Genomic DNA, 15,251 nt, shown 5'->3' with positions numbered 1-15,251 from the left:
GACAGAGAGGCAGACAGACAGGCAGGAAGGCAGACAGAGAGGCAGACAGACAGGCAGGAAGGCAGACAGACAGAGAGGCAGACAGGCACTGTTCGGACCAACAGGCAGGTGTATTGTCACATCGCTGGTGTTCTACCGACCCGTAGCACAGAAACTAATTTGTTAGAAGCAAACAAACACTTGTTTCATGGGTGTCCTGTTGCCTTATCAAAACAAACACCACGTCTGGTAAAGGCTGAGATGGGAGGGAGGGAGGGAGTGTGTGGGTTTCTGTGTGGATCCATGTGTGTGAAAGTGGTATTGTGTGTGTGTGTGTGTGTCTGTGTGAGAGAGAGAGAGATTGTGTATGTGTGTGTGTGTGTATGTATGAAAGATTGTGTGTGTGTGTGAGAGAGAGATGAGATTGTGTGTGTGTGTGAGAGAGAGAAAGAGAGAATTCCCACTCCAGTTACCTATAATAACATGGTCCACACAGGATGTGAAACCCTGGCCAGATGTGAGCTGCCTTCTCTCTGTCTCTCACCTCCACCTGCCTGGATCCCAGTCTCCTGCTCTCTTTCCTCTCACCTCCACCTGCCTGGATCCCAGTCTCCTGCTCTCTTCCCCCTCAACTCCACCTGCCTGGATCCCAGCCTCCTGCTCTCTTTCCTCTCACCTCCACCTGCCTGGATCCCAGCCTCCTGCTGTCTTCCCCCTCACCTCCACCTGCCTGGATCCCAGCCTCCTGCTGCTGCTCTACTGGCTGCTGGTCTGCTCTAGTTACCTTGGCTGGTTGGGTGACTCGTTAGTTCACCAACTGGTTGGCTGGCTGACTGGCTAGTTGGCTGGCTGACTGACTGGTTAGCTGGCTGGCTGGCAGGCTGGTTAGTTGACTGGCTGACTGGCTGGCTAGTTGACTGGCTGGCTGACTGGCTGGCTAGTTGACTGACTGGCTGGCTAGTTGACTGGCTGGCTGACTAGCTAGCTGACTGACTAGGTGGCAGGCTAGTTGACTGGATGACTGGCTGGCTGGCTAGTTGGCTGACTGACTGGCTAGTTGACTGGCCGGCCGGCTGGGTGACTGGCCGGCTGGGTGACTGGCCGGCTGGGTGACTGGCCGGCTGGGTGACTGGCCGGCTGGGTGGCTGACCGGCTGGGTGGCTGGCTGGGTGACTGGTTGGCTGTGTGACTGGCTGGCTGGCTAGTTGGCTGACTGGCTAGCTGACTGACTGGGTGACAGGCTAGTTGACTGGCTGGCTGGGCGACAGGCTGGCTGGCTGGGTGACTGGCTGGCTGACTGACAGAGCTGCAGGGTGTGGAGTGTGAGGAGAGGAGAAACCTGTTAGTGTTGTCTGGTAGGAGGGTCTGACAGAGACACTGTTGAGCTGTGTGAACACTGGAGCAGTTTAGGTCACAACACTCTCTTTCTCACACACACGCACCTTTTTGAATCAGGTGAACAGGTGTCAAGACTCTCACCATAAGAAGCTCATAGGGTCACTTTCTGTCCCAGGTTAGACCCAGTAATTTCGTTTTAGTGGGGATTTGCATGTCACTGTGGAGAAAAGGCTTCACAAAAGGGCCAGGCTGTAAGAGGATGGGGAGGGGAGAGAGAGAGACGGAAGGACAGTTTGATTAAGATGGAGTCCATGATGTGTGTTATTTGAGCCCCCGGTTGGAGAACATGTCCACTGTATGACTTTACACTTTCAGTAAGTCTTGGCAGAGAGGGAGGGGGTTTGGTGTTTGTGTTGGTGCGCCGGTGTGGGTTGGTGCGCCGGTGTGGGTGTGTGCGTACACAAGTATTTGTGTAGGAGAGTGTGTGTTTCATTTCGTCTCTTTATGAGGGGCACCCCCGCCCCCCCAAACACCACCACCACCCACCCCATCCCTCCTTTTATCCCCCTCCCTCCTTCCTCCACCTCCCTCTCAAGGCTGAATTGCTTGTCTTCTCAGCATGAGTGTTTAATCTTTTCAGCCCGTTGAATTGGTCTGGTGAATGAGCCCTTGGCTCCCACACACTAGGAGCCCAGGGGCTTATTCTAAACCTCTAATCGCAGGGCAAACACAGCAGTGCTCTCCACTCTCTTTCTGTTAAGGCCACAATATAGCACAACTTTTCTTTCTTACTTTCCCTCACTTTTTTTTTTTTTTTGATGGAGGGAGGAGAGGAGGGGAGGGAGGAGAGGAGGGAGGTCCTCTCCTCCCTCCCCTCCATCAAAAAAAAAAAAAGTGCCTCTCTCCCTCCCCCTCCCTCCCTCTCTCCCTCTCTCCCTCTCTCCCTCCCTCCCTCCCTCTCTCCCTCCCTCCCTCCTTCTCTCCCTCCCTCCCTCTCTTTCCCTCTCTCTCTTTCCCTCCCTCCCTCTCTTTCCCTCTCTCTCTTTCCGTCTCTCCCTATCTTACCCTCTACCTCTCTATCTCTCTCTCTCCCCCTCTCCCTTTTCCTAGTTCCTGGGGTCTAGCAGTACAGGCGTGAAATCTCTCTTCCGGAGCGATTGAATAAGAAACTGAGGTGTGTGTGTTCAGGGGTTCAGATACAGAGAGAGAAATGTTTTCGAGAGAGTTGTTCTGTAATTTAAGACGGCTTTATTTCCTACATGGTCCCGAAGACCTTTCCTCTTCCTGGCCGTGTTTGTTTTTTAATTAGTTGTCAGAGCGGGCGGATCCTGAGTGCTCCTGCCACGGTGTCTGTGTCGTCGTCGTCGTCCCCCCCCCCGGAGCTGCGTTCACGTCAATATCGCGGCTGCCACGCCTGCTGATCCGCTGAAGCAACTGGCATTTGGTGTAAGACAAATAAAGTGATTTCTACGATTTTTGTTTTCTCATCGGCCGTCTTGAACTCGAGTTGTATTTACCTGCTTTCATTAGATTTTTTTTTTTGTGGGGGGGGCGCGGGGAAAGGGGCGGGGTAGCGGGGGGGTTTATTTACTTTCATGGTTCAGACGTGGCTCGAGAATCTTCTGGTTTTCGGCGGGGCGCCTCCTGTCAGACGCTTCCGGAAAGCTCTTCATGCTCTCCCCCTCGTCCTCCTCAGTGATGAGAGAAGCACAGCTCGTCCTCTCAGGGAAACACCTCCTCACTCCTTCACCTGCAGGAGAAACACCTCCTCACTCCTTCACCTTCAGGTCTTAAGGTCACAGGCTCAAATTCTGTCCGTCCATCCATTAATGAACGGCCTGCTGAAATCCTCCCCCTCACACTTCTCTCCCTCCCTCTCCCTCCCTCCCTCCCTCCCTCTCTCTGTCCTCAGAGGAAGCTGATGGCCATCTACCTCCACAACGACGAGAGCGTGCTCAGTAACGTGTTCTGCTCCCAGATGATGTGCGCTGACTCCATCGTGGCCTACCTGAGCCAGAACTTCATCACCTGGGCCTGGGACGTCACCAAGGAGGCCAACAAGGCCAGGTAGCTGAGCAGGTGTTCTGTGGCATCGTCAGGCTCTCCCACCCGCTAAACTACAGCTGTATCTAGCGATATATCTATCGCTCCATCCGACCACTAAGCCACGGTGGGACAATCTGGAGAATAGAATGACATTTCAGGGCACCGGAACAGCCTCCTTACATTTAGTCATTTAGCAGACGCTCTTATCCACAGCGACTTACAGTAAGTACAGGGACATTCCCCCCGAGGCAAGTAGGGTGAAGTGCCTTGCCCAAGGACACAACGTCATTTGGCAGAGCCAGGGATCGAACCAGCAACCTTCTGATTACTAGGCCGATTCCTTAACCGCTCAGCCACCTGACTCCCTTTGCTCCTTGCATCAGTAACTAACCTCTCACAGACCCCTTTAGAGCTGTCAGAAGCATCTACATTCACACACAACCGTCATCACTTCCTGCCGCGTCTACAAATCCAGAAAGTTCAACCCCTATCCTGGTCAGGTGACACTGACGTGGTGACCAGGGTGTGGCGTGTGAGGTCCCAGGAAGAGGGGCGTGGCTCAGAAACATCTGATGTTCACAGTCAGAGTGTAAAAGCTGTGGTCTTCCCATGACTTGGAAACACTCCTAAGACGTTGGTGACATCTTAATAGCTTAGTCACTTTCCACCCTGTCCCCCCTGCTCCTGCCCCCCCCCCCCCCGCCTTTTCTCTCTATCTCCCTCCTGCTCACAAAAGCCATAGTGTTTGCTGGCCCCTGATTGGGCGATTTCCACTAATCTGCCTTTAGAAAGGTCAGTTGGACGTGAAGCATTCAGGGTGTCTAAACATCTCTCTTTTCTCCCAGGGCTCCGCCCTCTTTCTCCCCTGGCTCCGCCCTCTTTCTCCCCTGGCTCCGCCCTCTCAGCACACTCCAGGTGCGCTCGATTCGTACCTCCCTGAACCGGAAGTGTCAACTCTAACCCACTAACTCCTCCCATCCTGGTTACCTCAAACAAGTTAACCTGCACTCTCCCCCCCCCCCCTTCTCTTAGCCACGGTTCTGCTGCTAGACACCGCTAATGATACCTTCCCCACCTGTTCTACGTCAGCTACCTCTACTGTGGACCTCTGGGCTCCAGTCCCTCTCCACCCCCACGTCCTGTCCGGTCCAGGTACAAGGCCCCTCTGTGGGGGGACGGAGGTGGAGACAGGGGCCTGGGCTCCAGCCAGATGGAGGCTTGATTGGGCTGTGTAGCTGCAGGGCAGCCAGGTCGCTCCCGCTCCGCCCCCCTACCCCCCACCCCGCCCCCAGAGTTAAGCCCCAGCCCCCTGGTAGGAGGCGTTTAAGAAAGACTCACACACTCTGACCTCACTGGTTCCTTTATTTCCTTTAAGGATATGCCTGAATCCCCCATTCCCCTCTCTTCGTCTCTCTTTCACTCTCTGTTTCACTCTCTCTCTTCCTCTCTCTCTCTCTTCCTCTCTCTCTCTTCCTCTCTCTCTCTTCCTCTCTTTCTCTCTCTCTCTCTTCCTTGCTCTCCCTTTCTCTCTCTCTGTCTCTCTCTCTTCCCCTCTCTCTCTCTCTTCCTCCCTCTCTCTCTCTTCCTCTCTCTCTCCCCCTCTATCTCTCTCTTTATTTCATATTAAAAGGCAACATCTGGAGCTTTTCATCACTGCACAGCAGCTACCCAGCTTGTGGCTATTACGCAAGCGCGCACACACACACACACACAACCTCACACACGCGCACACACACATACCACACGCACATGCACACACCCACACACAAAGATTACTGAATCTTTCACACACACACACACCTAAACTCTGCACATTCTCACGCTCTGAGACTGAGTGACAGGTGATTGGCATCAGTCTCTGGGTATCCCAACCAAGAGCTCTCACAGTCCTCACCGCTAAACGATTAATTATGCATGAAAACCGCATCGGCTGAACGCATGCCAGAGTAATAGTCACCCATGGGAAATATCTCTCTCAAATACCAAGTCGAAGTGGAGTTTTTAGATTGGTTAAATTCTTGCTACCCAACTGTGGATCCACACCAAGTACTTGATTGTTGCTCAAGGCCTTTTGGGGGGGGGGGGGGTGGGGGGGGGAGGGGGGAGTTTCTCACTTCCTCATCTCCCCCCCTGCGTTTGAAGTGACTTTAAAGTCGTGTTTCTCAGCTAGTAAAGTCACCTTCACCAGTCACAGGCTCCTCCCAGCTACCCCAGCTCCTATCCCACCGAGTCAGCCAAGCAGAGTCAGATGTTCTGGCCCCAACACGCCTCCACGTTCAGAAAGAGCCCCCTCCTTGTCCACGTTTCAGAGCTGAGGAAACAGCCCTTTTCCACCTGGCTGCCTGTTTCTGCCCCTGCAGTCCAGCCTGTCTAAACCAGTCTGCTCTCTTCCCTTCCAGCTTGTTTGTGGTGTAGTGAGAACCCAGCCCGACAAGCCAGACGGAGAAACATTAAAATGTTACCCACGGGGAGGGGGAGGGACTGGAACCTGTCAATCACATTAGCCAGCCAACCAGAAGCGGATGCTCATGGTCCAGGTGTTTCCTGTTGCTGCTAGCGAGCCAGGGCTCCCTGGAGGACAGGCTCTGTGTGGTTATTACAGAGAGTGCTGTGAGATGATGGAGATGTGTTCTGGCTTGGTGAGATGAGGCTGGACTGAACTGTGAGAACTGCTGTTTGGTTGAAGGGGGTCGTCTTCTGACACGGGCGCATGCACGGATACACAAACACGCACACGCACACAGCAGGTGCAACGCACACACGCTAACTTAGAGGCAAAACACGCATACAGGAAACACACACACGATCCTACATCCCAAGTTCCCTACCATGTGTGTACACGTTCAGCTCGCTTCTCGCCATACCGCTTCTGAATGCTTGACAGCAGAAGAGGCAGCACCTTGTTTGATGAGGGGTTTAAGATAGGGTTACTCTGAAGGCTTCAACCATTGTCCCCCAGTCCTTCATGACAGGTTAGAATTACCTCCTGGCTATTGTTATGGCCCGGCAGACAAGGGGCTTCTCAGGGACAAGCTGGGGCCAGGGCTAGGAGCTATGGGCTGGGCTAGGAGCTATGGGCTGGGCTAGGAGCTATGGGCTGGGCTAGGATCTATGGGCTGGGCTAGGGCTAGGAGCTATGGGCTGGGCTAGGGCTAGGCTACTGTAGAGATCGAACTACGAGTGTAGGGCTAGGGCTGGAGTCTAGGACTGGGGCTGGCACTAGGCATGGGCTGGGGCAGGGCCTGTGCTGCAAATCCTTGAAATGGCCATCAGCATTAGATTGTTGCTTTAAACGAGGGAGTCATTCCAAGTGTGTTCCCTGGACTGAGCAGCGGCTAGACATCATGAGCACCCACCTGAACGATGTGGAGGACATTCAAGGTCAGATTCATGTGGTCAGGGGTAAAACAAACACTGGCTAGTCCTCTTTAGATCAGACAATGTCTGGAGACAATCGATGACCTCATGGTGGTCAGAACTATGGACTTAAGCACAGCTGTATTTTACACCAATCAAAGGCAGCCGAGGAAAGGGAGGGGGGAGGGGGAGGGATGTGAACAAGGACAATGTCAAGGTTCAGTTGTAGTAAAGATACTGAACATGAAGTGTGTTTTGCCCACACTTTGTAGCTGGTTTTTCTTTGTCTGTAGAGCGGTTGAAAACAGAGAAACAGACTTCTCTTCATCAGTGGTGTTGCTGCAAGCTGGAGCTTTTCAGCTCCACAGTTTGAGAAGTCTACAACCGCCTCTCGACTCTAAATTCAACATTTAATGAGCTACTCACTCCCCCCCTCCCTCCCCTCACCCCCAGCCGCCCCCTCCACACACCCCCTCTCACCCTCCTCTCTCCCTCCCCTCCACACACCCCTCTCTCCCTCCCCTCCTGTCCTCTCTCCCTCCCCTCCACACTCTCCCTCTCCTCTCTCCCTCCCCTCCAACCCCTTCTCACTCTCCTCCTCTCTCCCTCCCCTCCACACACCCCCTCTCTCCCTCCCCTCCTCTCTCCCTCCCCTCCACACACCCCCTCTCTCCCTCCCCTCCTCTCTCCCTCCCGTCCACCCCCTTCTCACCCTCCTCCTCTCTCCCTCCTCTCCTCTCTCTGACCCATCATTCCTCCATCCATTCCATCAGCTCTCTATTTTACCCTCCAGTTATTAAAGTGGATCTTATTAAAAGCAGAGCGAAAAAGCTAATCTATATTTGCATTTAGTCTATAGCAATTCATTAATATTATGACATTTACAGTGAGCTCGGAGGGGGCCCCAACTGGGCCCCAACTGCCAGATACCCTTCTGCTTCCCCTGAAATGTTAATTTAAAAGTTCTGTCTTTGTAATGGAATAAGAAATCCTCTCTTGCCCTATCTGTGTGCCTGCGTCTGGTGTTGAATACTAATTCACCTGGCCAGTCCTATTTAGACAGGAAAGGCCTTCAGAATCAGAGTTAGAATAGATTTTAAAGTCCTTAATGCTCGAGGTGTGAGTGTGTGATCCAGTTACTCTAATCTGACCACTTTTTTCAGTAACGAGTAATCTAACGCGTTACTATTTCCAAACCAGTAATCAGATCAAAGTTACTTGTCCAAGTCACTGTGCATTACTATTTTGTCATTAATAGTAAAATATATATTAGATTTTTTCTTGCGTCTCTGGGAATTAAGCCTATGCGACAATTAAGTCACGTTTTCAGCACGAGGGTCACGTCACGTGTATATACATACACGGCTGCAGCCGGCTGCTTGAAGTTGAGAATGCCATTGGCTGCTTCAAGTCAGCCGGGCTGCAGGCGACGCCGGCGCTGCACGAAGTCGAACGCACCTATTTTTATGTTGAGGCGGTGGGGGTGTTGTCGGCAGCTGCTGAATGTAACTAATAAAGTAACTTGTAATCTAACTTAGTTACTTTTAAAATCAAGTAACTTGTAAAGTAACTAAGTTACTTTTAAAATCAAGTAATCTGTAACGTAACTAAGTTACTTTTTCAAAGTAACTGTGGCAACACTGGTGTCATCCTATCTGGTGTTTTGAATGTGATGTGAGACTTCACTCTTGCTGTCCACTCCTTCACTGGAGGGTTTATTGGTAGTTTTACATCTAAACAATCAGTCATTTGGGTGCTTACGTCTTAGTTTTGAACTTTGTACACACACACACACACATGTTACCCTTTCAAGTACTGACTCCTCCAAACAACAGTTGGTCTTTTCACACAACTCTCTGAGTATGACCTAATCTCTCTCTCCCTTCCTTAATCTCTCGCTCTCTTCCTCCCTCAATCTCTCTCTCCCTTCCTTAATCTCTCGCTCTCTTCCTCCCTCAATCTCTCTCTCTCTTCCTCCCTCAATCTCTCTCTCTTCCTCCCTCAATCTCTCTCTCCCTTCCTTAATCTCTCTCTCTCTTCCTCCCTAAATCTCTCTCTCCCTTCCTCCCTAAATCTCTCTCTCCCTTCCTTAATCTCTCTCTCTCTTCCTCCCTCAATCTCTCTCTCCCTTCCTCAATCTCTCTTTCTTTCTCCCTCAATATTTCTCTCTCCCTCAATTTCTCTCCCTCCCTCCCTGTCTCTCCATCCATCCAGACTCCTCACCATGTGTACCCGGCACTTTGGAAGCGTAGTAGCCCAGACCATTCGCACCTACAAGACGGACCAGTTCCCTCTGCTGCTCATAGTCATGGGCAAGCGCACCTCCAACGAAGTTTTCAACGTCATCCAAGGTAACGCCACGCAACGCACCACAGGGGGCAAACACACACACACACAACATGCAAAATTCTCATTCAAATTCACGCTTATATAGTTTTAATTTGTATCATGAAAATGAAGTACAGTTTATCGTGAGCGGTGACTTGTCAAGCAGGCACTCTTCCATCCAGCAATAAGGCCGCAGGAGCAGAATATTGTGTGCTGTGGCTGGTTAGTATCCATCCCACCTTAGTGATGGTGATGTTGTGTCGCCAGGCAACACGACGGTGGATGAGCTGATGATGAGACTAATGGGCGCCATGGAGATCTTCACAGCGCAACAGCAGGAAGACATCAAGGATGAGGTGAGTTTATTCGCGTCTCACCTCGCACCAGTGCACTTTGGCAGGGGTGGGGCAGCTCCACTGGCTGCATTCTTCGACCAAATCAATCAACCCCCTCCCTGCCTGCGTATGCGCAAAGACGTCGTCTTAGCGACCGCACTCGAGTGGGGTTAGGAGTGAATTCGCCTCTCGAACCTGGAGACTTCGGTCCCAGCCCCTCAGGAAGGGACAGGGAGACAGGTAGCTGAGGAGAGACCACACAGAGAAACACCTCAGGAAGGGACAGGGAGACGGGTAGCTGAAGAGAGACCACAGAGGGAAACATCCCTGTTGAGACTCTCTCCACTCGCGGAGAGAGGAATGGAATTGGAACAAAGTGTTGCATTCTCTCTTGTTTTAGAGAGTTAACCAATGAGGCGCAGCTCCTTTCATCAGAGGGCCCGCCCACAGAGCAGTTTAATCCAATACAAACTAGACAAACAGACTGTTGAGAAGAAAGACACAGAAACACAGAAGAACAGAGAGACTGGTCTTTCATGTTGACAGAAGGAATGCATAAACGGTACGGGGAGAGTGGGGCCGGGGGGAGGGCTGGCAAGGGAGGGTCTCCCCGTGTCAAACTCTTTCACCTGACCCCTCCTGCCGCTAGTATACTGTCTCTCTCGTTCTCTCATCCTCTCCCTTTCTTGTTCTCGAGGTCTGTGAATAGAAACCTCTTCTTTCCCCTCCAGCAGTTGTTTACTCACCATCATCCAGGGTGAATAGAGTTCTCTTTTGTGTTTTTGTACTTGGTGGAGCCAGGTATGGGGGCAGGGTCAGGTGACAGCGTTGTGACCTTGGTTGGTTGGGCGGAGACCACAGGCCGGGCCTCATTGTGTGGTTTGTCTCTCGTTCAGCCCCAGACTGGGAGAGGTGGGGTGAGGTTGGTAGAAACTGTATCTACAATGTCCCGTTAAACCGCTTGTATGCCGACCCTCATCACCCTTCCATGGTACAGCCTTAAGGTCGGTTTATTGAGGGCAGTTTGGTTGCAGTGTTACAAGTATATAACATGAGAAACAAACAATTCATACAACTCAAACAAGCACACAAAACTTGTGTAAAGTAATTAAATTTGACTAACCTCGAATTTAAAAGCTTTATAGCTGAGGGGATAAATCCATATCAAAACCGATTCGGCTTAGTGCAGACTGAGAGCCTATAGTACCGTAACCATGACGTTGGAGCTTCAGTAGAACGTCTGCAGGACGTCTGTAGAACTACGTTCACGTAAAGAACCTGTAAAGAACCACCATGGGAACCACCGCTGTGACAGCCTCCCAGGTTAGCGCCATCACTCCTGAGCTAACCACGAGAGGAACGTGGAATCGCTAGCCCTCAGGGAGCTGTGACGCCCTCAGGGAGCTGTGACGCCCTCAGGGAGCTGCTGGACATGAGAAGAGTCATCTCTCCTCGCTAGATGCAAATTCAGACTGAAACGCACCTCCTGGTCGCTACAAACATTTCTGAGTAACATATCCCTTCGTCGTTTCGCTAACTGTAAAAACGAAGAGGCTGTGCGTCCAGGTGTTTGTGTTGCGCAGCAAACCGATGGAAGCGCTTTTCCACGACCTGAGGGTTGAGAGCGTTCACGTGAGCGGTGTTGACACGACCTGCTCGTGGACTTCTGCTATCGCAGAGGAAAACCATTAGTGAGGCGATAACGACTAGCAACAGAAAGCATCGCAGCTATGTGCACATGTCACTCCTGCTCCTCAGGTGTGTGTGACAGGTGACAGGTTCTCACAGGGCAAGCTCAACGGATGATTAGCTAAGATGATTACTGTTTTCATGCGAGCCCCATCTCTCACGATCTACGCAGAGGCCCAGAAACGCAAAGTAGCGCAAAGTAGCGCGGTCGAGTGATCGTGTTTGAAAAGGCGGAAACCAAGGAAAATATATCCAGGATCGGACGATGTTTGCATGTTTCTCTTGTCAGTTCACCAGGATTTCTTACCATTCCGGTGACGAGTAGTTGCAATCAGTGGGGCGTGTCATGTCATGGTTTGAGGGAGATAGGATTGGAAATGGTCCCAAACACAGAGGCCAGGCTGACAGCTGATAATGATTATGAGGGTAATGTACCGCAGTGGTTAATCACTTCAGGAATGTGCCACCACATCCTGTATATGCCACTTCAGTTTGTCTCACAGGGGAAGTCAAGCCAGCGCTGTTCACACACTCCACCATATCCCTATCTCTCTCTCCCTCCTACGCTCTCTCTCTCTCTCACACACACTCCACCATATCCCTCTCTCTCTCTCCCTCCCTCCTACGCTCTCTCTCTCTCACACACACACACTCCACCATATCCCTATCTCTCTCCCTCCCTCCTACGCTCTCCCTTTCTCTCTCTCTCTCTCTCCCACGCTCTCTCTCCCCCTCTCTCTCTCTCTCTCTCTCTCTCTCTCTCTCTCTCTCTCTCTCTCTCACACACACACACTCACATTACTTACATTTAGTCATTTAGCAGACGCTCTTATCCAGAGCGACTTACAGTAAGTACAGGGACATTCCCCCGAGGCAAGTAGGGTGAAGTGCCTTGCCCAAGGACACAACGTCAGTTGGCATGACCAGGAATCGAACTGGCAACCTTCGGATTACTAGCCCGATTCCCTCACCGCTCAGCCACCTCTCTCCCCCCCCCATCTCTCTCTATCTCTGTCTCTGTCTCACACTCACACCGTCCCTGCCTCTCTCCTTCCCTCGTTCTCTCACACTCTCGCCTTGCTTGTCCACAGTATCTCAGAAACTCAACCACAAACACACACACAGAGTCATCACAAACCTCAGCCTAGACAATCCAGTCTGGTCGAGGTGAGATCACCTCACTCAGACCAGACAGACAGACAGGCTGGCTGGCAGGCCAGGTCAGTTACCTGTCTTAAGTCAGCCTGTATCCTCTGACCTGTGTGTGTGTCTGTGTGTGTGTGCTCCCAGGACGAGCGAGAGGCCAGGGAGACAGTGAAGAGGGAGCAGGATGAGGCTTATCGCCTCTCTCTAGAGGCCGACCGCAAGAAGGTACTGCAGCAGCAGCTTCCACACTGACCTGATGTGGAGCCCACACCCTACCTCACCCTCCTGTTCCCTGCCTCATTCTGCTGTCCCCTGCCTCATTCTGCTGTCCCCTGCCTCACCCTCCTGTTCCCTGCCTCATTCTGCTGTCCCCTGCCTCACTCTGCTGTCCCCTGCCTCACCCTCCTGTTCCCTGCCTCACTCTGCTGTCCCCTGCCTCACTCTGCTGTCCCCTGCCTCACCCTCCTGTTCCCTGCCTCACTCTGCTGTCCCCTGCCTCATTCTGCTGTCCCCTGCCTCACCCTCCTGTTCCCTGCCTCACTCTGCTGTCCCCTGCCTCACTCTGCTGTCCCCTGCCTCACCCTCCTGTCCCCTGCCTCACTCTGCTGTCCCCTGCCTCACTCTGCTGTCCTCTGCCTCACTCTGCTGTCCCCTGCCTCACTCTGCTGTCCCCTGCCTCACTCTGCTGTCCTCTGCCTCACTCTGCTGTCCCCTGCCTCACTCTGCTGTCCCCTGCCTCACTCTGCTGTCCCCTGACTCACTCTGCAGTCTCCTGCCTCACTCTGCTGTCCCCTGCCTCACTCTGCTGTCCCCTGCCTCACTCTGCTGTCTCCTGCCTCACTCTGCTGTCCCCTGCCTCACTCTGCTGTCCCCTGTCCCAGAGAGAAGCGCAGGAGAGAGAAGAGGCAGAACAGGTTCGCCTGGAGAGGATGAAGAAAGAGCAGGAGGACGAAAAGGAGGTGAGAACCCAGAAGTCACACGCACACACGCATACACACACACACACACCACACATACACACACACCACACACACACGCATACACATGCACACACACACACACAGAATCATGTTTCTCTACGTTCTCACATGGTGTGTGTTCAGCAAGCAAGTTAATGAAACTCATCTCTCTATGCTGCACTGAAAAGCCCAAATGAATGAAGACAGTCTGTGCAGGGTCATGTTACCAAAGCCACACACACAGCTCACTGTGTTTCACTGTGACGGTAAATCAAGTTACTAAACACCCCCTCCATCCATCCCTCCCTCCCTCTCTCCCTGCTAGATGGTCAAACAAAGCTTTTTATAATTTACCTCGCTACCTATCCATTTACCTGTTGTTTGTCTAGTGGAGGTAGATAAACAATGTTTCCTGGGAGGGGTGGGGGTTACACTAATCATCCGTGTGTACAGTAGGCCATGGGCTCTCCCTGCTAATCTGCACACACACAGCAGAGATATTGTGCCAGATAAACAGGCCCTTCTACCACACACAGCCTCGTATTGAAACCTGCGCTCTAACAAAGGAGCACCACAAAGTCTGTACACACACACACACACAGGAGAACAATGATTGGCCTATGGGGGGGGGGGGGGGGGGGTTGGTCTCAGCTGAGGTAGTTATTGCTTCCTTGTAACCGCTGTCTGATTGGTTGTTGACTCAGTGCGAAGGGGAGACAGGGGAGATATCAAGTGTCCCTCTGGCTGTTTGTCACTTTAGTTAAACAGGCCCTGACAAGCCCTGCCCCCTCCTCTCTACTGGTCAGCCTTAATTATACCAGTCTGGTCTAACTACAGCTCACTGGACAGGTCTCTCAGTCTGGTCTAACTACAGCTCACTGGACAGGTCTCTCAGTCTGGTCTAACTACAGCTCACTGGACAGGTCTCTCAGTCTGGTCTAACTACAGCTCACTGGACAGGTCTCTCTCTACCTGCATTGTACCCTGTGGGTGTCCAGGCTCATGGTACTTCACAATGCAGGTGCTGGAAAGTGTGTGTGTGTGTGCCTTCTCAAATGATCATGTGTACTGTGCGTGTGTGTTGCGCTGACATTGTGTGTGTTCGTCAGCATGGGGTCCTACACCTGGAGGCCAGCCTCTCTCTCTCTCTCTCTCTCTCTCTCTCTCTCTCTCTCTCTCTCTCTCGCTCTCGCTCTCGCTCTCTCACTTTGTCCCAAAATTGCCTACTCAGTTTTACTTCCAAACCACCTACCACACACACACTCTCTTTCTCCATGTCCCTTGCGAAAACCCAGTGTAAGGTGAGGAGAGGGTCTGGTTTGTGTTGGAGGAGGAGGAGGAGTGTGTGTGTGTGTATTGGGGGGTGGATTTCATGTCATTATTTACCGGGGGCGTTAAGGGCCTGTCAGGTACCCCCCCCCCCCACACACACACACACGGTCTGTGGTGAGTGTGTGTGGGGGGGTGGGTGCCAACTTGGTGTTTAGCAGCCAGGGCTCCATCATCCAGGAGCGTGTCTGTGTGTGTGTGTTTGCCTGTGTGTGTGTTTGCCTGTGTGTGTGTGTGTGTGTTTGCCTGTGTGTGTGTGTGTGTGTGTTTGCCTGTGGGTGTGTGTTTGCCTGTGGGTGTGTTTGCCTGTGTGTGTGTGTGTGTGTGTTTGCCTGTGGGTGTGTTTGCCTGTGGGTGTGTGTGTGTTTGCCTGTGGGTGTGTTTGCCTGTGTGTGTGTGTGTGTCCTCCCCCCTGGAGGGTTTCTCCTCGGGGCAGCAGGGCCTCACCTGGGGACGGCAGAGAGCCACGCGTCCAGCCCTGCCTCCACACTAATGAGCTACTGTTGTACACTCTTATGAAATATAATTGCATTATGGTCGGTAAATAAACCTGCCGTGTGTTGTCACAGCATATGCTGCCCGCAAGGACAAAAAGGAACAACAAGCTTGGAGGTCCAGAGGGAGGGTGGTAGGGAAGAATGGAGGGGGGGGGGAGAGAGAGGAAGGGAGAGGAGAGAGGGGGAGAAGGGAGTGAGTGAGTGAGTGAGTGAGTGAGGGAGGGAGGGGGACGACGACACAAGAGACC

General features: G+C 52.4%; 1 protein-coding gene and 1 long non-coding RNA gene across 2 annotated transcripts in view; one reads left to right on the top strand and one right to left on the bottom strand.

The window, feature by feature from the left end:
- The window catches only part of LOC134011319 (uncharacterized), a 177,369-nt gene that overhangs the window by 115,626 nt on the left and 46,492 nt on the right, over positions 1-15,251 (bottom strand). The window lies entirely within an intron of this gene.
- faf1 (Fas (TNFRSF6) associated factor 1) overlaps positions 1-15,251 on the top strand; it is a 56,579-nt gene that overhangs the window by 33,826 nt on the left and 7,502 nt on the right. The window contains exons 13-17 of the mRNA XM_062450902.1: positions 3,230-3,384; positions 8,935-9,071; positions 9,316-9,404; positions 12,363-12,443; positions 13,100-13,177. Of these exons, the coding sequence (XP_062306886.1) occupies positions 3,230-3,384; positions 8,935-9,071; positions 9,316-9,404; positions 12,363-12,443; positions 13,100-13,177 (540 nt within the window). The remainder of the gene's footprint in view (positions 1-3,229; positions 3,385-8,934; positions 9,072-9,315; positions 9,405-12,362; positions 12,444-13,099; positions 13,178-15,251) is intronic.

The sequence above is a fragment of the Osmerus eperlanus genome, chromosome 24 (assembly GCF_963692335.1).
Source record: "Osmerus eperlanus chromosome 24, fOsmEpe2.1, whole genome shotgun sequence".
Taxonomy (NCBI): Eukaryota; Metazoa; Chordata; class Actinopteri; order Osmeriformes; family Osmeridae; genus Osmerus; species Osmerus eperlanus.
This window is presented reverse-complemented; position numbering and strand designations above follow the sequence as displayed.